The sequence below is a fragment of the Andrena cerasifolii genome, chromosome 2 (genome assembly GCF_050908995.1).
Source record: "Andrena cerasifolii isolate SP2316 chromosome 2, iyAndCera1_principal, whole genome shotgun sequence".
In the NCBI taxonomy this organism is placed as follows: Eukaryota; Metazoa; Arthropoda; class Insecta; order Hymenoptera; family Andrenidae; genus Andrena; species Andrena cerasifolii.
The window spans coordinates 19,038,088-19,059,830 of NC_135119.1; the positions used below are offsets into that span (position 1 = coordinate 19,038,088).

The window sequence follows — 21,743 nt, forward strand, 5'->3', positions numbered from 1 at the left end:
ATGCGATAATAAGAAATTGTGGTATTATACAATGGTATCAATTTTATATACAGTAAAAGTTATTAATTAAAAAAACAGATACTTTTAAATTCTGAATTGTTTCAGCTTAAAAGAATTGCACATGTATTTTCCGGATATTCGAAAAGAAAACTGTTTGTTTGATATTTCCATCTCCGGGTTTATATTCGAATCTCCGGGTTGGAATCTGTGGCACTCCGGGATTTATATGGTGATAAGGTGGCAACCCTGCTCTTGACCAAAGGATTACAAGTGGTGGGGATTAGTGTTGGCTAGAACCGTGATTAGTGAATCCCTGGTGATTCGATCACGTTCATTCCCAATCACAGTGATTTTTCACAGTGATCCGTGATTTTCGTGATCGCTTCTGATTGGTGCAGGCAGAACAGTGACTCACGATTTTCGTGATCTGATTGGTGGAAAGCATAACTGCTCTTTGCACGCGCCACATAACCCCAATTTCTAATTTCTCTTGAAACATTCTCAAGTCCTCGCTGTTCTTACAGAATTTCAGTTGTATATATTGAACCCATGTAATCGTTCTTGATCTATTTAAATTAACGAATATTTCTTCAGTTTAGTTAAAAAGTGTAACGTATATGTGAAGACTTTAGCCAATCAAATCAGTGCGTGCACACATTGAATATTTTTTAATGTAAATACTAGGTATATATTCGGTGAATTAGCACGCTTTGTCTGCAACACAAACTATATTTAAGTACTTTATAAAAAAATAATTCAATCAAGATCAAGAATTACGATGACAGTAAACAATTCACTCAACTTAAAAAAAATCACGATCACTGTGATAAATCACTGTTAGTGATTTTGCACTCCATCCCCACTGGGGATACAAACGCGCGCTCAACGCAGAGTCGAAATATGCTCTTTATTTGGGCTCTCATGGAGGCAAACGAAAAAGCGTTGTTGTAAGAGTGAATATGCTCCACAAATTTATTTGTTTCGGGGTCTTTGTCGCACATTAATTGTTGTAATAATATCGAGAATTATTTCGTTTCGAGAGGGGTTCTCAAATGTAGGCGGGCAGTGAGTCTGGGCACTTATGCGACTTAGGCCCCTCGAAATGCCCTTCAGGAGACCACTCACAGGTACAGAGACCCTTCTGATACGCAAAAGTTGTAAAATTTCGTATTTCGCAGCGAAAATTCTTTCTAAGAGAGTTTCCAACAGAAATTCTGGTTGTCTTACGCGTCTTATTATATAGGATAGTAATGCCTGGCGAAAACAGGCTAAAAAACTAGTAAGTAATAACTAAGAATCGCTCGTTAACGCGTGATAATTTAATCATCTCTGCTCGCCCGCTGTGCTGTTCCGCAGCTAACTCAGCGATGGTTGTTCCAAACCTATTGCACTGGATCTATTTGTTCAGCATTCAGTCCTACGTATTTCAATAATTACGAATAAGTTGGTCCGTTTTAGGCGATGTATGTTGCGCGACGAGTCATTCATTACTTTTACTGGGATACAATAGAAAGCGTATAAAATAAGATATATAATGCGATATGTAAAAAATATCCCGATGAACATAACTTTTACAACTATCCGCCATGATCTTATTTCTCGCACATGAAACCGTAGAATGACTCACGTCTTCCTTCTCTCTTACGTAACGAGCGTAATGGAAAACTTTTCCCTTCCAGCTCTAGATCTTTCTTTTTTCCCAAAATTCTTTCCCCGAACCCCTCGCCACGGTGTCTCCAACGAAATCACCAAACTGCTCCGCCGAGGCTCTTGCAACATTCATGCATAATGAGATGTTGGAATACCGGCACATTCGTCATGCATGCGACGCGCAAAGAAACTTGAACAATAATCGTTTTAAACGAGCAAATCCCATCGAAAACATGTCATTGCGCACTGACATTTCGAGGATTTCGAAACCACCTCGTTCTCTCGCATAATCGCTTCCGCGAAACTTCTTTCATCTTCGCTGTCGCCGTGCAAACACTTCACAGCAAAGGCACGCCAGCTGTACTTTGCTAATAAAGACACGCGCACTAATTGCGCGAAGTTATGTCGCGCTGTCCGCCGAGCAGCAAGCATTTGTTCGGAGTTATCGGTAGGCGATCCTACCCGAGATACTGGGAGAAAATAATTCGGGGATTTCTCAACTCCACATGTACGAATAAATGAATTATTCCTGCGAAATTGTGTGCTCGGGATTTCGTGTCTAATTGCACCATCGTCCATCAGCCGTCATTGCTTTATTTATTGACTTTCCAGACGCTAACGAAGGAATCGCAGTCCACGCGCGATTAAATCTGTTGTATTGTTATGCGTGGCATACAGAGAGAAAAGAATAAATTTTCCAACGCGAAGAGTTACAATAGAATCATAAATTAGCGAGAATATGCAGTTTCCCTAACGTAAGAAGAGAGTTTTAAAAAAAGAGAGCGAGCAACAATTTGATATTCGATTGATTGACTTTAGGGCTGGGACTATTTGTCGATTTTTCGGTATTCGAATACTTCAGTTGCGGAATTATTTGGCGAATATAATTCGAATATCCAAGTATTCGAATACTATATAAATATTTAAGTATTCGAATACTATATGAATATTTAAGTATTCGAATACTGTACGAATATATAAGTATTCGAATACTATACGAATATTTAAGTATTCGAATACTATATGAATATTTAAGTATTCGAATACTGTACGAATATATAAGTATTCGAATACTATACGAATATTTAAGTATTCGAATACTTACGAATATTTAAGTATTCGAATACTGGTGTATTCGAACAGTATGGTGTGAATTATAAATCAAGTTCTTTAGGTTCATTTGTCAGGGTGAAATCTTGTAAGCTAATTTTTACCCACTTCACACCATACTATTCGAATTTACATTAGTATTCGAATAGTATTCGAATTTACATTAGTATTCGAATAGTATTCGAATTTACATTAGTATTCGAATAGTATTCGAATTTACATTAGTATTCGAATAGTATTCGAATTTACATTAGTATTCGAATAGTATTCGAATTTACATTAGTATTCGAATAGTATTCGATTAGTATTCGAATTCATCAGTATTCGATTAGTATTCGAATTCATCAGTATTCGAATAGTATTCGAATAGTATTCGATTAGTATTCGAATTCATCAGTATTCGAATAGTATTCGAATTCATCAGTATTCGAATAGTATTCGAATTCATCAGTATTCGAATAGTATTCGAATTCATCAGTATTCGAATAGTATTCGAATTCATCAGTATTCGAATAGTATTCGAATTCATCAGTATTCGAATAGTATTCGAATTCATCAGTATTCGAATAGTATTCGAATAGTATTCGAATTCATCAGTATTCGAATAGTATTCGAATTCATCAGTATTCGAATAGTATTCGAATAGTATCCGAATAATAACATTCGAATACTTGTAAAATATTCGAATATTAAAATAGTCCCAGCCCTAATTGACTTACGATACGTTCAAATACAAATCTGTCTCCCCCTAGAATGATATGCGGAAGTTCGGGAAACATACCTATGTACGTATTGACGCGCTAGATTGCACAACAATTTTAGAAAATTATCGAAACGGCTCATCTTTCAGCCGGTGGATTTATGTGCTCGCAATTTTCGAAGCTTAAAGCTGAGATGCATAGATTTATATGAATCGCGTGCAGCCAGCGGTGCAATGGAATTATTGAATGACTAACAACCGAATTGCTATGGATTTATAAAAAGTACATCGGCGCGGCGAGTTTCGATGCATCTGGTTACAATGCCGTGCGAGAGTTTCCTGAAAGACACGGACGGTGGGTTGGCGGCGAGCACCGAAAATTTAATTAAAAAGAAATGACGTGTCCGTGCGTGTTAACTGCGCAGAGAGCACTGGAGGCTTGGAATGTCGAAATCTCGTTGGTCGTTCGTTCTCTTCCTCCCTCCTCTCGCGCGCGCTCCTTCGCTCTTTTCCCCCAGCACTCTCATTTTCACTCTCACTTTCTCGCTTCAACTCTCACTCTGTGCAAACCTCACTCCTCGCGTCGCTTTGGCACACACACGCATAGGCGCCTACGTGTGTACTTCATTCCTACATTTCATTTAACTTTACTTTTACAACGAATTGATCGGCATCGACTAGCATTGCCAGAAATACGTTCAAACACAATTTCATAGGGGTCCTCAGAAGAATATCCACGGAAGTCCCCAGAAGTGTGCCCACAGGGGTCTACATAAGTACATTCGTGGAGTTCTTTGTAAATATACTGTTAACCCTTTGGATGCTGGCAACTTAAACGCTTAGCATACGTCGCGTGCGGGACTTCTTTAATCCTATCTCTTATACATAGTCGCCGAACGCCTAAGGGCGTTCTTCGCACACACTGCGTACACTGTCCAAACGCATACATATATGCGTCCATAGCACCCAAAGAGTTAAGGAGCAGCTGTATGTCCATATCCCTCTCTTATCAGCTCCATGCTAACTCCACCTCAATTAAGCTTCATTAATCATGGTACTTTCAAGTGACTTGCTATTTAACTCTTCTATCTTCCTTAAACTTACTTCAGAGCCTTCGAAAATTAAGAAGTACCCGCATGTACAGTACTCGAACTTCATTCAATAATTAACGCACCCTTGCATCTCAAACGTTTTTTGCGAAAATATTTGCTGGCGCTGGATAAGTAGCAATTAATTGAAGATTATTCGAAACAGTGACCGAACTCGAAAAGGGACGGTGTCGTTGACAATTGCATGAACAAGAACCAACGATCCGTCACAAATGGGCAACGCACTTATTACCGTAACACGAAATCAATCTTACAACGCTGTCGCCGATAACCAGCACTTTTTTCTGCCAACGTTTCATTTGCGTGTCATTCCCTCCCACCTGTTTTCGCCGTGTGCGCGTCGGATCAAGTGGTCTTAGCATTTCATCGACGGGCCAGCTAAGAAAGTAAAATTGCGTCACTCTACGAGCGGGTCGGTTCGCTGCGTTCCTCAGTCGCCGATTGTTTTCAGGGAAAAGTCAAACCGTTTGTGTACTTTGTCGTAGGCTTTTTTTCCGAATTTCCACGAGCTCGCACGTCACTCGAAGGTAAGTAAGGGGAATTCCACGCGCTCGCGTTGTTTTCGCGGACTTGTTGCGGCGTGTGGGGTGCTTTAAAAGAAAAGGTGCGGAATAAATTAATTGTAAGGGAAAAAACGCTTACAAGGGAACATCACGAACCCGGAAATTCAAAAAATTCTGAAACTTTGGGAATATGTAGGGAAGTCCCTCCCGATTACAAGGTAATTTCTTTTGCTGCCCAAATTCACTCTAAGGGGGTGTAATTGACCCCTGAAAATCCGGTTATTTTCCGATTTTCTGTTATAACTCGTGAATTGTAAAATATTTTTTTTTACCAAATGCTAGATCTAATTAAAAGAAGTAACTTTTGTCTTGAAACTTTTCTTTTATCTCTTACAGTTCGCGAGTTACAAAATAAAATCGGAAAATAGCCGAATTTTCAGGGGTTAATTTCACCCCCCTCGAGTGAATTTGGGCAGCGAACAAAAATTACGTTGGAATCTGGAGGAAATCTCGTACATATTCACAAAGTTTAAAATTTTTTTGAATTTCCGAGTTTTGAACGTCCCTTGTCAGTTGACTCGAAACGAAAATTAAGCCTGCTCGGAACGAATGGCTCCCAACTTCGACGAGGTCAATTCACTGACCCCCACCATGATTAAGCAGTGTCTGAGCATTTTGGTTTAAGGGGTTACCTACCGTCAAGGAGCAGAATAAGAATCAATTCTTTGGAAATTTATTTCAGAAAATACATGTATATATTTATGTAATGGTTTTTGTATTCAGATGAGGGACACTTTAACAGGTTATTATATTATGTGTTGGTATAAAAATATTTAGTTATTGCGCAATTACAACTGATTTCCCGGAAGCTGTTTTTAGAAACACGTTTTGCGGTGACCAACATTATTCTGAACTGGGTTATCTGAAATAAAAAAACCAAGAAGATTTAGTTACTACAATAGTTTATCTAGTTTCTAATCGTTCCGTTTTACAAAATATTAATCTGGGACAAAATGGCAGATATTTAAAGTGAAATCGACTTTCGTAGAAAAAAACACTTATTTTTCATGCATAAAATAAAAACTATGCATTGTAAAAACAAATGCTTCGATTAAAGACTAGATTTGAATGTCTAGAAGAAACGTACAAACTTTCAGAAAGATTGGTGAAGCGGTTTTGAAGAAATCGTGGTCACCGGTCTAAAAACAGTTTCCGGGAAATCAGTTGTAATTTTGCAATAAGTAAATATTTTTATACCAAAACATAATATATAATAACCTGTTAAAGTGCCCCTCATCTGAATACAAAAACCATTGCATAAAAATATGCACGTAATTTCTGAAATAAATTCCCAAAGAATCGATTCTTTTTCTACCTCATTACGGTAGGTAACCCCTCAACGAGCACTGAATATACTTTCTGAACCAGTGTGCAACAAAAATTTTCGCCCACGGGAGTGGCTTTCAGGCTAACATCCTTCTATCTTGACGTTAGACACTCCTAAATCTACTAAGAGCTAATCGGAGTCTGGGCAAACCTTGCGAAAGTGAAAACACCGATTCCTCTGTTTGTTTAAGTTTCATGAAGTCTCTGCGACACAATCCAATCGAACCAATAGTCTGCTCCTCTGAAAACATAATTCGCCGAGAAACGAGGAGAAAAACTGGTTTCACCTCGAATAACAGCGTCGCATAAATAACGATGGAAAATAGAAAAAGTGGTAAACCGTACGGGTTACGTGTCGCGTCCAGACGATTCTCTTAATCGCGTAATGTCATCTATGAAACTCTAAATAGCAAACTATACACAGGCATTTCGAAAAATAGCCTGACATAAATTAAAAATAGATTCGAACACGTGTCGTACAGCAAACAAGATTTCGTCGCCTGAACTTTTAATGGATTATAAAAGTATACATTATGCAAACTTTCCGCCGCTTTTTATAAATAATTCGCAGTCGACACGTGTGAGATTCCTTTTCCTCGGTAATGTTGCCCCTCCCTCCCCCGGTCGTCGATAATTTCGAGGTGCCCCCACCTGATCAATGATGAAACGGCTTCCTCCTCACCGATTCAGCGAAATGCTACGACGTTTTACATATTAAATTTCAACAAGAACTCCACGAACGATCGAAGAAATGTCGAATTGTCAGCCGCGAAACTGTACGCCACCGGGGCCCGATAAAGGGGGGTGCAGGGCAACTGCCCGGCGCGACGGTGGAAAGAGAAGATTAAAATCAATAAAAACCCATGAGAAAGTGGAACTTTTTGAAATTTAGTAGTAAACTTATAAACTGTTAAAAGGCTTTTGTTATTCAACATATACCTGCAAAAACTTTCATCCACTGTCACAAGTTATATTTTAAAATAATTATTTATAAATAAGGGCAGGTGCCAACCTTGGATTTTTTTCTTTTAATAATGAACTCAGTAGAAAATCTGATTAATAGCATTTATTACACATCTTTTGAGGATTGAAAAAAAATTTCATTGACTCGTCAATCTGCTTTGCACGGATCCCCGAGACTATCCATCAGATTGGCTTGAAATTTTTAGAGTATCTTTCTTCTATGTTAATCTAGAAAAGTACATACGGAATTTACAATTGCTTGAAAATATTTTTAGCTGCAGACATTTTTGTGATCGAATTTTTCTTCTAAAAATCACATTTTTTTAAAATTTAAATATTTTTTCAACCCTCAGAAGAAGTATAATAAATGCCATTAATCAGATTTTCCATTTGGTCGATTATTTAAAAGAAAAACAAATTTCTAAATAAACCTATGACTTTCATGCGTCGAAGCTGGCATCTCCCCTTAACCCTTAACTGGTATACTGTTTTTTCAAACGTAACTGTTATCTTGGGATCGTGGCAGACCCCAAATAAAAAAGGACACAGAAATTTGTAAAGTCGACATTAGATCAACCTCTATGAATACCTATTTTGTTCGTGGGTAATGTATAAAATAATAGATACGTAGAAAGTTAAACTATTATGATCAAATTAATTAGAAATTCAGTTTACAAACTTAGACAACCAAATATTTTGCAGCGAACCTTGCGTGATTGGGGTCATGACTGACCCCAGGATACCAGTTAAGGGTTAAGGGCGGCAAAAATGATTTTCGCCCAGAGCGGCGGAAGAGCTACCTATATCAGCCCCCGCACACCACCAAGAAACCCAGCATCTGAAAATGCTGGCACTCGATCACGCGCCAAAGACCCATTACAATTACACATCGTTTAAATACGTCTACCTGATTATTCATGACCACCGTTTTTTTTTATTAAAATGTATAAGTCCAGTGGCGTATCAACGATATTGGAAGGGGATTACGTAATGCGAATTAGACTCCAATGATGAACGTGCAGTAGAAATTTTCCCCCATTCCCGGGACACGGAGGCGGCAAAAAATTTTCGACTTTTACTCGGGGCCTTGTTCAGTTCACGCATGGTAAAGACAGAACGAAGTGAAAATGAACGCGGACATTGTGCGTGACTAAATCTAAATTGGGCAACTCGAGAGCGGGGAAGGAGTTGGACTCGCTCCTTTCTACGATGTTACGTAATTGATCAAAGGGTCCCGTTGGATCCGGCAATCTTTTGGTCGGGGTCCTTTCGTACGATCCACGTGAACCCACGTGGACCGTGTTCTCTAGTTACCCAAGTCCCATTTTGTCACTTCCGCCAGTACTCGAATACTACCGCTTGACCGTATCGAAATACATAAGTCCTTCTTCTCGCATTGTTTTGCAGCGAGCTCCGCCGAGCGTAATAATAATGCTGGCCGATTCAGATCTGAGCCGTTGGAGCATTCTTCAAGAATACCTAAATTAATGGGTAACCTGGTGGCACAGACAAAATCACTTTTATACTCGACTTTTACTGGCGCTGCCGGTTTTGGGAATATATTGGCCACTCGGGAAGAATAAGAACAGAGTGCGCAGGAACGCATGACCCGCTCGACATTTCGAGACACTTCTGTATTCAGTCACCTTGCACCCACTTAACTTTACTATAAAAAATTCTGCCCGTTGCGGCAGCAATCTGGGGCATGCTTTTCAGCATTATATAAACTTACAGGAGCACTGTTAATTAATTATATTAATTAATATAATAAAATCAAATGCAAATGTAAGTGCAAATGCGTTGACTTTTGGAGAACTATATAATACAAAAGTACAGGAAATATTTGTAGACACGCTATCTACAATTCAATTTCAGAAAATTATAGCTGCCCTTTTTCGCAACAGTCCTAAATTTTCATTCTTCGAGTCCCCATTCAAGATCCAATTCAGATTCGTTAAATTCGTTTATGATCCAACGTTATCCTTTAGAATCTCCAGAGGATAAGTACTGTCTCGCGTGTAAATAGCAGATGACACAACAGGTTTAAGTTTTTACGTGATCAAACGTAAAGTGGACAGAGATCAATTCGGATCTGAGTGGCGGTGGTAAATAGCGAGAGGAGGGGATGCATGGGCCAGAGGCGAATACGGGCCTGGTGTCGTGCGACGATGAACGTCTAGGAAAATATTAGGCCAGCGCTATGCTTTCTCAGTCTGCAACGGACTCACCATCGGAGTAAGGACGGCCAACTGTTGCCGCGGTCACTATTGCTGACAGTCGTGCTTTCGTTCGTTCGTTCGTCAACTGTATCTACTAGTGGTGATTCGTGTTACGGATATAGCGCGAGTTCGAGGAATCTTCTCCCTGCCCTGTAAGTATTTATTTACTCGGCGACCGTTTTCCTCGAAAACATTTCCTAGAGAACCGCAGGCATTTAATGCCACTCTGCACGTTTCGAGTGTTGGATTTGGTATTGGTGATTTCTTTAAATACAGATTCGTGTAATGAATAATCCGCGTGGCGAATAAATATTCTGGAACATGACCTGGTGGTCTAGTAGTGCCTTTTACTTTTATTTAACTTCCCCAGGTCTATGCTTCTATGAGAAAGTCGCGCCGAGCTGAATGGCATGTATTTAATTCGCAAAGATGGCTTTGCGAGTCGTAAAATATCTCACGGCTGAACTTCGAACCCACGACACACCGACGTTCAGTTTGCAAATTTCAGTTCTGCCGAATACAGTATCGACCATTGAGAGCCATACACGGTAAACTTTCTAAGTGAGGCAATACATGGACGTAATAGTAACCGAGATTTAACGGCACGCAATGGAATTGCGTTTCAAGCATCAACGATTATGAAATTACTGGCGAGGGAAGATCCGCAACCTTGAAATTCAAAAAATTATGAAACTTTGGGAATGTGTAGAGCAGATATAGGTATGTATTACGTAATTTTTTTCTTATACCTGAACTCAGTCTAAGGTGGTGAAATTGACCCCTGAAAATCCGGCTATTTTCCGATTTTTCTGTTATAACTCGCGAACTCTAAGGGGTAGAAAAAAGTTATCAGACAAAAGTTACTTCTTTTAATTAGGACTATCATTTGATGGCTTTAAAAAAATTATCTTCCAGTTCGCGAATTATAACAGAAAATCGGAAAATAGCCGGATTTTCAGGGATCAAATTCACCCCCTTAGAGTGAATTTGGGCAACAAAAAAAATTGCGTAATATATTATTTATATATTCGGCTGTACTACGGTATGACCCAACCACCGGTAAGAATTTAAATTTTTAGGGGTTGGTTGGGTGGGGGAGAGAACCTCTAATATAAATTTTTAGCTGCGGGTATTTGTTAGTTTCTGAGATATTAATAAAAAACTTTCGGTATAATACACTGAAATCTTCCTATACAGCCGTTACTAACACAACCATCTTCTCGTCGCCGTCGACTGTTTCACAGCCGAAGATGCAATCTACGATATCGGCCTGAAAATGTATGTATAGGGATACGGTGACAAAAACTGGACGCGAACGGTCTTGACCAAGCCAAGTGCGATTGTAGTTGAGGCCTTTGTTCTTTTGTCACGTACTTAGTTTCAATATTTATTACAATGGCTTCATCGTCGAGTTACGATATTGCCCTTGAAGGGCGTTGGAATATTGAAAGATTGTTAAATGAAGTGCTGTGCTCTCGGGAGACTTGCATCGGATGGTGTAAATCTGTTGGGACGACAACACATTCTACTTTCCAACTTCTCCCGGATATTAGTATTGGTTGGGGCTAGGTTAGCGCGGGGGGGCCCTCCGCTTACGGGCGCGTAAAGCATGGTACCGAACCGGTGTGAGTTTGGGAATACTAAAAATAATACTGCAGTTACAAGCATCGCGCGATGAGGTCAATATTGTACACTGTATCGTCGACTGTTTCACAGTATGTGTAGGCAGAATTCAATGTACTATGGCGAAAGTTTTTTATTAATATCTCAGAAACTAACAAATACCCGCAGCTAAAATTTTATAATAGGGGTCCTCTTCTCCTCCCTCCCAACTCCTCGAAATTTCAGTTCATTACGATGGTTGTTTCCCAAGTTTCATTATTGTTTGAATTTCGGGGTTGGGGATATTATCCTCCCTTGTATCTAATACTGAAAGCTAACCGCCGAGTAGCAAATACTGAATACATACTGCGGTCCGAAAGAGCAAAAAGTAATGTGTACTTTAGGCGCTTGATTTAGAAAGGTCAGAATGGCAAGAGCCGGGTGCCTCGGGATACGTATTCTATACATATAAAAGAAAAGGTCTTGACTGACTGACAGACTGACTTATCAACGTTCAGCTCAAACCATTTAACTTAGGAATGTGAAATTTGTAAAGTACATTTTTAGAAATTCCATCTCCAAGGGGTTGAAAAAAGGGTAAAATGTAATTTTCTCGGACTCCCTGATATCTCATAGGCCCGATTAGATATCAACTTAGTTTTTACTCACAAAGATTATCCACACAAATGTCTAAAAACCAATTTCAGGATTTTGCCCTAACCAACCCCTAAGGGCGTGAAAAGAGGTGAAGTGTATTTTCACGGACTCCTCAAAATCTTTTAGACCCGATTAGATATCAAGTTGTTTTTTACTTCAAAAGCTTACTCACATAAATGCCAAAAAAGCAATTTCAGGATTTTGCCCTAGTCAACCCCTAAAGATGTGGTGAAACGGAGTGAAATTTGTTTTTTCATGGAGTCCTTAATATCTCTTATGCCCGAAGCGAGACGCGGGGGTATTTTGCTAGATAAGAAATACTTGTTTAAAAGATTAACATTTGGCTACAAAGTAGAAAACTCTGTTTACCAGTGTTCAGTTCTCACCATCCTACCGATTACGTAACAAATACTTCACCATACTAAGTAACATCGAATTAGAAAATATGCAATTATATGCGCAATGCTACGATGAAAGTAAAACAGAATCTATTAAAAATTCTAATTTTAAATGGATAGTGGAGGAAACATTGCTCTATGGCAAAGGCCTTTGAACAATATTTTATAATTCCTATGAAACCTATTACAGCACGCTCCAGATATTTTTATAACCAAAACGCTTTTCTTGGCAAGCAGTTGACAAGCTTGAAAATCATTGCATCCATTAATTAAAAAAAAATCTCCTCAATCGCTTAATAATTTATTTGTTAACTCACCAACTTCAATACAGTTTTAACCCTGTCTGCAAAAAGCTGCAGCTCGGAAAGCTACAAATTTCGTAGCTTTCTCCTAAAATATCACGTGCAAATATCAATACAAAACTTCGTCACGTAACGGCACGTGTATGCACGCGTCCAAAATATGCGCGTGGTTCTCCTTCGTACCGATAAACACGGCGCACGGTAAAACGAGAAACAAAACAACTACGACGGTAGAAACGGCAACCTGTACAAACTCCACCCGACAGCCTGTTGTGGTACTGAAGCAGTTAACCTTCCATCAAACGTAGTAAATCTTCCTCCTTCTGCACATTACCCGAAAAAAAAAAACGATCGTATCATGCATCGCAAGTCACTCAGGCGGAAATATACATATCTTGTATATTTAAGAGGTGTACAATGTAAACTCTTCATAACTGCATTACATATCACGAAACATAAGTAGTTTCTAGTACATGCAGCGCAGTTTTGCGTACCCCTCGAATACGAAAACCAATGTATGTATTTCGTATGGGACACGGTTGCTCGACCGTTGGAACGTGACACACGTAATTTTCAGAAATCTTCACGAAGAACAATCGCACTTTGCATACACAGTTCGTTCTCGATGCCTTGAAAGTATTCGCTGGAACGTGAAATACGTAAAAATGCATACCTCGTCACACTATTCCTTGCCCCGCGAAGATCGGCGACATTCGAGCATAGGGTCACGGGTAAAGGTCGATTTACATGTATGTACAGCCACCGAGCGCGGGACGAGCCTATGGTAAGGTTATGGCAGTCACCGAGGGAACATCAAACATGCCGACTCGACCGGCCCTGGCTCGATAGCCGTATAAACCGACCTTAACCCGGGGAAGAATTGCAAATTGCAGAGTCTGCCCCGCACACCCGCACCTGCGCCCTAACACACTTCTCATTGTAATTACAACACTGATACGTTTGCAGGCACGTAATGCGCGTCACCCATTACCTCCGATTCCCCCCACCGCCAGAATTCGAACTACTTGTCGATAGTTCGTAGGACTGCCACCACCACCTCGCCCTACGATACCCAAAATTACGGGCACCTCCCGGTCAAATCGCGCGGAAACTAGGTGATTTTTATATTTTCTAGAAGAACAGTAGTACGCAAAAACGTGTTTCCAGAAAAACGTACTTAAAGTTTTTTTCCTATTCCTTACTCAGTTTTACGTTTATTACGTTATTACATACAGGAATCCTTCTCTCTTCAAATGTAGCCTCAATCTCTGAAATATATTTCTTTTTTCCCGGCACCCGTTTATTGTTTGTAGGTAAGTACCCTAAGTACTTGGGTCGCTTACCAACCTGTAAAATCTGACCCGCTTGGAATTTTGTCCTAAAATATGACCTGGTCATTCTTGGGATGTTGTTGGATGAAAATGAGCAAAATAATTTTTTTTTTGAGAAGTTTTAACCGGGAAGTGTCCTTAAGGCGAGCGCTGAGGGTGGTACCGTTTAAAGAACGCGGGAAGTGTTCAAAAAATGAAACTATGGCGTTGAAAATATTGCGCGCAGAATTTGATTTCAAATTTGAATTACCCTCTGAATACGAATAGTTATTATAATAAACATGGGATTCGGGATGAACAAGTACCTGTAAATGCTGGAAAAAGAAAGTGAGTGAGTTATAGTCTTATAGATACGGAGCGTATTAACAGAATTTTCGAAACAAATCCATAATTAATAAATATGCCAAAGAATGAGGAACTCTTCCTGTGTGTCGCTTCTAAAAAGGAGCGACGCATTTGCGTATTAATGTCCCTTGGAAAGAACCAGCGAGCATCAAGGTAAATTGCATCATATGGTGCAACTGATATTATACGCGTATTTATACTACACGCTTTAACTGTATATAGCTTCAAAGGATCGATGTCATTCGCATAATGATTTCTTCCTGATGCTCAGTAACTTCCGACCTACTTGTTAATCATAATGCTATTCCTGTATGCCATTTATAGGGATCATGAAATCATTAAATTAATTGAAAGACAGCCCACTCCTCACAGATATTGGCTTCTTCTTTCTTTTACTCCTGGACATTAATCATCGTCAAATTCTGTCAGAAGTTGTTCCTAAACAATTCTAAACTGGAATACAATGGGAAGCTAGAAATCACTGTCGTCATTTCAGGAGAGTAGACAAACGAGACCATGACAGAAACAAAGGTGGAGACAATGACGAAAGAGGAGATCCCTGATAGAGTAGCGTTGACCTTCGAAGGTCAGAACATACTGGTCACCGGTGGCACTGGCTTCCTGGGGAAAGTCATTATCGAGAAATTTCTTAGGTGCCTGCCAAACACGAAGCAGATTTTCATGCTCATCAGACCAAAGAAGGGAAAGGATCCGAAGCATCGTCTGGACGAACTTTTCAGCTCGCCGGTGAGTGTTACCCGTCAGTTTTTGCAATAGCCTTCAACTACACAACATATCCTATTTCCCCTTTAATCCAATTGTTTCACGAATTGAATTACTTATATCGAAAGGAGAAGAGAGGAGCGCAATCTAACGACGCAAACTTTCCACCTCGACAATCTGACATTGGTTTTACGAGAAAAGACAGATTCGAATATTGCCAACTAGTTTCCTGCATCTATAAAAGAGCAAACATTATACATCGTGAATTTCTCACATTACTTTGTGTTGATCCGAAACGATACAGTCGACGTAACGTAACTGTGAGAGAAAAGGCAATCGGAGTACATACTTGCGTACGCGTAAACTGGTTTCGCGATACGAGACCTTTTCCGTTTAGAGAAATTCCTTTTGACTTAATTCCCAGCGACTACCATTTCATGTCAGATTGTATTCTGCAGGAGGATATTAGGAGTATCTTTCTTGGCTTGTTAAAAGCAGGATCGACAGAGTATGCGGCGAGAGTACATCCTTCAGTTCCGTAATCGCGTTATGGGGCAAAAAGCAGGGGAAACGGAGTCAAGGCCTCGAATCTAGAGAGGATAGAGAACATTATCGTTATTATCAAGTCACGTACTCGGTGAAAGTTCTTGTTCTATGTGTGGTAGTGTGTTATGTCATATCTCTCGAGCTACTGGCTGCTGGATCTCATTCTAACGCAATCAACTGCACACATACCATTGGATAACAGAAACACAATGGAGGCAAATCGTACAATTTGTTTCTTCTCTTATTCGGGTAGACTGACTTATCTCGCGATCAAAGGAATATGACAATGAAATATGATACATTAACCCTTGCTCGTTAGTTGAATTTATATACCAGACAGATTTGTATTCGTACTTGAGACACCTTGGCTATTAATTTCCAGAATGAACACAGACATTTATTGTGTGTTGAAACACGTGTATATGTAAGGTGTAAATCTCTCTCTTTAAGTGAAGACGAATTGCGTCACGCGACGAGAAAGAAAGTCTCAAGAGGTCACTTCGCATGTGACATCTTCCGAATCATTTGATGAGGGGTACAGATTCGCCCAGGTTTCACAATTTCCGCCAATTTATTCGAACCACGGAAAATATATGAAAAGTTATAAAATAAGTATAAGAAATTATGGTGTAACGTTACGCGGCTCTCGTTATTGTAAGGTTGTTTACTATGAAACACCGAGTACACTGAAAAAGTGTTCATGCATTATTCAGTAATTACCCTTTAAACAGATTGTTACTTCTTTGAAACACATCCATAATTACTACAGCACATGCACGTACACCTTTGGCGTTTTTTTCCATACTTCTCGGTATCAAAGATACACCTATCATTTTCACCAATTAATGACAACATCTCTCGATATCATACGTCAGTAATAGATGAAAGAAACCTAAGTGGATGATAGAATGGCGTAAATACTTATAATGGACCTGACTCAATGTACACAGAAGTTTAAAGAAAAATAAGCTATTATCTGTGTTAAAGCACAAGTTTCATTTCTGTTATCTCATGTTCGAATAATAATTCACTACCGCTTGAAACAGCATCTATTAAAAACTGGAGGCATACGAGAAAGAAAAGTTTGCCCGTTAGCTGAATTCATTACTCCTCTATTACCTCATACTCATGATAGATGAACATGAAGTGGAAGACACGTGGAAGCAGAATGCTGTTCCTCATTTCTTTAATGGCCTTTAGATTTTTATAGGAATAACTAAATATAGTTCTAAGCCGTTTGTCAACTGATTTGATGTAGGAATCGTTCTTTTCAGCTCTTCAAGTCCGTTAAAGAGCAAAGGGGATTAGCAGAGCTTCAGAAAGCGGTGACAGTTGTCGGTGGAGATGTATCTCTCCCAGGGCTCGGGCTTTCCTCAGAGGACAGGAAAATGCTCTGCGAAAAAATCGATATAGTCTACCACGGAGCTGCCACAGTACGGTAATGTAGTGGAAGATGAAGTGTATGAAAATCTTAAATTGGCAAATATGTTACCCAGTTTCATCACTGGTCTTGCAGATTCGACGAGCTGTTGAAGAAAGCGGTCGTACTGAACACGCGCGGTACGAAGCAAATGCTGGAACTGGCCAAAGAGATGAAACACCTGAAACTGTTCACTCATATCAGCACCGCCTACTGCCACCTCGGAGAAAAAGTACAGTAATCTCAGCTGTAATCGCGACCTCGTTACACAGAGATGGACCGCGAGTCCTCTCCAATAATAAACGATTAAACTGATGATCCACTTTAGGTTCTAGAAGAAAAGCCATATCCTCCGCCAGCGGATCCTCACAAGATAATCAAATGCGTAGAATGGATGGACGACGAAGTCGTCGAAGCAATGACGGACAAAATCTTAGGAGATCTACCCAATACGTACGCCTTTACGAAAGCCTTATCCGAAAGCCTTGTCGAAGAAATGATGCCGCACATCCCAGTAATCATAGTGAGGTACGATTCACTAGATAATCTCTGTGAAAATTGAATCGGGCTGTTTAATCAACGAAGGAGCCGCGTGCTTTGAATTTTAGACCGAGTATAGTGATACCGATTTGGAAGGATCCACTACCCGGATGGACAGATAACATCAATGGCCCGACAGGACTCTTGATCGGTGCTGGGAAAGGTGTCATCCGAACAATGTACTGTAACGACAGCAGTTACGCTGATTATCTTCCTGTCGACATTGCTGTGAATGCTATTCTTGCCACTACCTGGAACTTCATTTACATGCAAGATCAAGAGAATAGGGTGTACAACCTTACGAGCAGTAATGAATTTAAGGCGAGTCGTTATTTTTGTTAGAACATTGCTCGACTAATACCAATACAGGCTTCTAACAGACGAATCGTCGGAAAATGGGAATTTTCAGGTATCATGGGCAGAAATTATCGCACGTGGCCGAAAGATAACAGAGAAAGTGCCCTTGAATGGAGTTGTTTGGTACCCAGGCGGCAGTATGAAAAAGTCAAGGCTCATGCACAATATATGCGTCTTACTTTTCCACATGATACCCGCCTACCTCATAGATGCACTTATCTTTCTAGCGGGCTACAAGCCAATGTAAGTAAACTCGAAATAGTTTAATTGCAAGCTAACTTTACAGCCGCGATCGATGCGAAGGGATATAAAAAGTTTTCCTATGCGCAGCATGTGCCGTGTGCAACGCCGGATACAGAAAGGTTTCGAAGTGTTCGAGTATTACGCCAACAATCAATGGGACTTTGAAAATGCGAATTTGTACCGAGTTAGAGACAAGTTTAATTCGTTAGAGTTTGAAAGGTATCAGCTGCACGGGGATGATATGGACATAGACGCGTATTTTGAGTCGTGCATACGAGCAGCAAGAGTTTATATTTTAAACGAACAGCCGGAAACCTTGCCCGCTGCACGAAGGCACTTGAAAGTGTAAGATCTGCTTCCAAATATCTTTTCAAACTGTCTTCTAATACGTACGTCATTTTTGTATCTTTCGTTGTTGCAGTATGTACTGGGTCGACGTCGTAACAAAGATACTCTTCTTTGTGTTTTTAATCTACATGTTGGCGTCATGGAGCGAAAGTTTCAGAGCACTATTAATAAGGGGCTGGTCATTAGCCACCCGGGCAGTGTCCCGCTAACTATTCGTTACTTAGATCAGGGTTGACTAACTGGTGGCTTGCGAGCCACTGGAGGCTCCTCCATAGACATATATAGACAGAGCGTAAGCTGAGGGAGGTGTAAGATTCGCGGTAAGGGGAGCGATATAGGCAAATCGGGTAACGCAGTGGTTATGCATGCCGAATGCTTCCGAAGCTAACCCGACGTGCCTGTATCTGACCTCTGCCTTTTCCCCTCCAAGCCTACCGTTCCCCTCGCCGATAGTCCCAGCTTCTGCTCCGTCTATATATGTCTATGTACTCCTCCACCTTGCTGCTACGCTTGAACGGCCTCCCTCCATACCTACCAAACTCTGACGATCGCAGTGGATTCCTCCTTCTTTCCTTCTCTTTTCGACTGCGATCAGAGTCTGGCCAGAGTCTGGTACATATGGAGGGGGCCGTTCAGCGTGTCAGCAAGGCGGTGGTGCCCCCGGTAGCCCGCGAGCCACCAGTTAGTCAACCCTGACTTAGATCGTAACACTTTCTGTACCTTTACATTGTAATATAATCAAATAAACTGGATTCTATTTTTCATCAATTGCTAGCCTGTTTCAGTTAATTGAATGCTGACTGAATGCGTTGTATCATGCGAAAACTGTGTTCTCAGTAATAAACATTTACGATCGAAACTGTATTCAGTTAGATCATTGTCACACCTATTCCTTTAAAAAGCAGAAGGATTTGTAGGTGAACGAAAACAATAAAACTGCGAACAATTTCCGCACTGGAACGTGACTTTTATTCGTATCAAATATTGAAAGAGAATTACTCCCTTAAACGGATTCCTGTACAGGTGGCTCGTAGCCTTCCGGTCTGTCAACCTTCGAGCCACTTTCACCTACTTCCTCGCTTTTGCTACCCGCGCCGTCGCCATGCAGCTCCAGCAGTTTGCTCAGCTCGAAGCGTGGTTTCTTCAATACTTTAACCTGTAATAAGCGCATTATTTATATTTCAATTTACAAACACTTGGCGTGAATAAAACAAGCAATAACATTCGCGTACAAACCTTACGAATATAGACGTCGTGGAGCGGGTATATCCCTTGGGAGGCCTTCTCGATGTCTTTTGCCGTAGCGTCTGGTAGGAGTTTACTGACCACTCCCTTCAAATCACTTTTCGTAACATCATTCGTGATGGTGTCTACCATCTTCTGTCTAATTTTCTTAACCTGAACAGAGAAGTACACGCGTCACGAGAGAACATTCGACATTCGTACATAATAATTAGAAAATTGTTGCGACACCATATATCACTAGTCCTTCGTGCAGGAGTAATGTGGTAAGCGAGTGCATATTTCTATGCGCAACGTCGTGTATCACCAAAGAGTTGGTACAACTTTTGTGAATTATGAGTTGCATATATATGACGAATAATGGATCGCAGACCAATAGCGACTACTAACCTGTGCGTGTTGAGCATAGCACGTCTTTCTGGTACTCAATTGGTCTTTGTTGGTGAAACCAATGCAGAAAACTCTAAGTAGATACCCGTCGGTGGTTTTCACATCGACGTTAGCTTCTATCAACGTCTGCCACTTTTTAACCATGGACCTGAGCTTGTCCGTGGTCAAGTCCATGCCGTGGAAATTGGTCAATACATTACGATGCTGGACATCCTCCGCGATCAGCCTAAATTTACGGAAAGACCTCTCCGCGTCGCCGTCATTCTGCAAGTCGGCCAAAGAGACTTCGAATACTCTGTACTTCAGACCTTCGGAAGCAATCTCTGTGAAGCACGACACGTATTTAGTTAACAATGAGACAGAACGAGAGAATTTGTTCGAAGATTAAACTTTGTAGCAGGAATTAATTTTAGTAATACCGAAAATCGTGTAATACTATGGTAAAATTCTGCGATTATTTACGCAACATAAAACGCCATGCAAAGTGTTGATGGTACTTTCATGGAGCTGGAGTTGCGAAAGTTTCGTAACAATATCAAGATATCTTACTTGTTCCTTGAGTTCTGTTGACCAACGTTTTGCCCACATGACGGTTTGTGAACATAGACGGTGCCTTAACATCGTACCAATCCTTTCGGGTAAAAGGATCGACACTGTAACAGAAATGCTTTCAGGTTAGAACTTCGTTACCGACAGTTACGCTTTAAGGTTATGTACAACACGTTATTACATCTAATCGAACATACAGTGTAGAAATAAATTACACGTTGAAAATTGAAGTACCGGTCACATTGTAAGTATCAAACGACACATATTTAACTTATATCAAGAATTTGTTTTAAGTAAACCAAACGCGTTCACTACTTTCATTCGTATACACAGATATTGACAGATATTATTTTAGAATTATTATTATAGTTAGAGAAAAGAAATACACATCTTTCTTAACTCACTTTTCATTCGAATTACCAAATATTTAGAAAAGCAAGGTGTTAAGCATACGATGCATGCAAACACTCGGATGTCAGGTGTGCAGAATCTATCTTAATTCGAAACATCTTTCCGCTTAAGAAATGGGGAATCACATTTTCCGTATAAGGGACATTTAAAGTGTAACGTAAAAGTATTATTATTTACTCACATCTTCTTCTTGACTCCCTTTTTACCTCCTTTTGAAAGCCCCTTGTTTTTACCCACCGCCATGATTGAAGTTACAGACGAAAAGAGGCACGCTCGGTCTAAGCCGGAAACAGACAGCGCGACCTATTCCATACAGATATATCCGTGAACGTTGATTGGTCGATATAACTCATGCGTCTATATTTTAAATAATGCATTCTTGAAATTAACTAATACTGTTTATAATACACAAAAATTAGGTTTTAAATTTATATATAATTTCACTCGTTCATTTCATTGGTTTGCCCTTGTTTTTATTCGTTAACAAAGTAAAGCGCCTTTATAATCTTCAATATTAATTTGTAATATAACGCCACCAAATATAAATTGCAATATCTATACAAATTTATAAAGTACTTTAGTTAAGAAAAAAACACTTAAATTTATCTTAAGAAATTATGTATGTATGTACACATAACGATTTTGAAATTAAGTTGTTTCATTGGGTTCTTAAAAATGTAAGGAGCGTTTCCGAAACGC

The 21,743-nt window shown here is 39.9% G+C and overlaps 2 protein-coding genes across 4 annotated transcripts; one reads left to right on the forward strand and one right to left on the reverse strand.

Moving 5' to 3' along the window:
• Positions 1–4,962: 4,962 nt before the first annotated feature.
• Positions 4,963–19,220, forward strand: LOC143378589 (putative fatty acyl-CoA reductase CG5065). Of its 3 annotated transcripts, none has more exons than XM_076830419.1 (9): positions 4,963–5,096; positions 14,772–15,022; positions 16,819–16,982; positions 17,061–17,196; positions 17,293–17,492; positions 17,573–17,825; positions 17,914–18,104; positions 18,192–18,449; positions 18,526–19,220. In XM_076830419.1, the coding sequence occupies exons 2-9, from the start codon at positions 14,792–14,794 to the stop codon at positions 18,659–18,661; spliced, it is 1,569 nt and encodes a 522-aa protein (XP_076686534.1). In that variant the 5' UTR covers positions 4,963–5,096; positions 14,772–14,791; the 3' UTR covers positions 18,662–19,220. The 3 variants fall into 3 exon arrangements, with proteins under 3 accessions (XP_076686534.1, XP_076686532.1, XP_076686533.1); XM_076830417.1 differs by lacking the exon at positions 4,963–5,096 and adding an exon at positions 9,599–9,796 and having other exon boundaries at positions 14,777–15,022; XM_076830418.1 differs by lacking the exon at positions 4,963–5,096 and adding an exon at positions 9,599–9,792.
• Positions 19,221–19,398: 178 nt separating this feature from the next.
• On the reverse strand, positions 19,399–21,371 carry Rps3a (ribosomal protein S3A). Its single transcript, XM_076830435.1, has 5 exons — positions 21,226–21,371; positions 20,634–20,737; positions 20,085–20,407; positions 19,689–19,850; positions 19,399–19,608 (listed from the first exon to the last, which is right to left on the reverse strand). The coding sequence occupies exons 1-5, from the start codon at positions 21,285–21,287 to the stop codon at positions 19,456–19,458; spliced, it is 804 nt and encodes a 267-aa protein (XP_076686550.1). The 5' UTR covers positions 21,288–21,371; the 3' UTR covers positions 19,399–19,455.
• Between the last annotated feature and the right edge of the window lie 372 nt (positions 21,372–21,743).

What these genes read in the sequence shown, in the direction of transcription:
- Rps3a (XM_076830435.1), bottom strand. Translation starts at nt 21,287, where the DNA reads ATGGCGGTGGGTAAAAACAAGGGGCTTTCAAAAGGAGGTAAAAAGGGA. An exon ending in CAACAGAACTCAAGGAACAA is followed by an intron (nt 20,408 to 20,633) that starts GTAAGATATCTT and finishes CGTGCTTCACAG; the next exon opens with AGATTGCTTCCGAAGGTCTG. An exon ending in GCTATGCTCAACACGCACAG is followed by an intron (nt 19,851 to 20,084) that starts GTTAGTAGTCGC and finishes TTCTCTGTTCAG; the next exon opens with GTTAAGAAAATTAGACAGAA.
- LOC143378589 (XM_076830419.1), top strand. Translation starts at nt 14,792, where the DNA reads ATGACAGAAACAAAGGTGGAGACAATGACGAAAGAGGAGATCCCTGAT. An exon ending in ACTGCCACCTCGGAGAAAAA is followed by an intron (nt 17,197 to 17,292) that starts GTACAGTAATCT and finishes GATCCACTTTAG; the next exon opens with GTTCTAGAAGAAAAGCCATA. An exon ending in GCACGAAGGCACTTGAAAGT is followed by an intron (nt 18,450 to 18,525) that starts GTAAGATCTGCT and finishes TCGTTGTTGCAG; the next exon opens with TATGTACTGGGTCGACGTCG.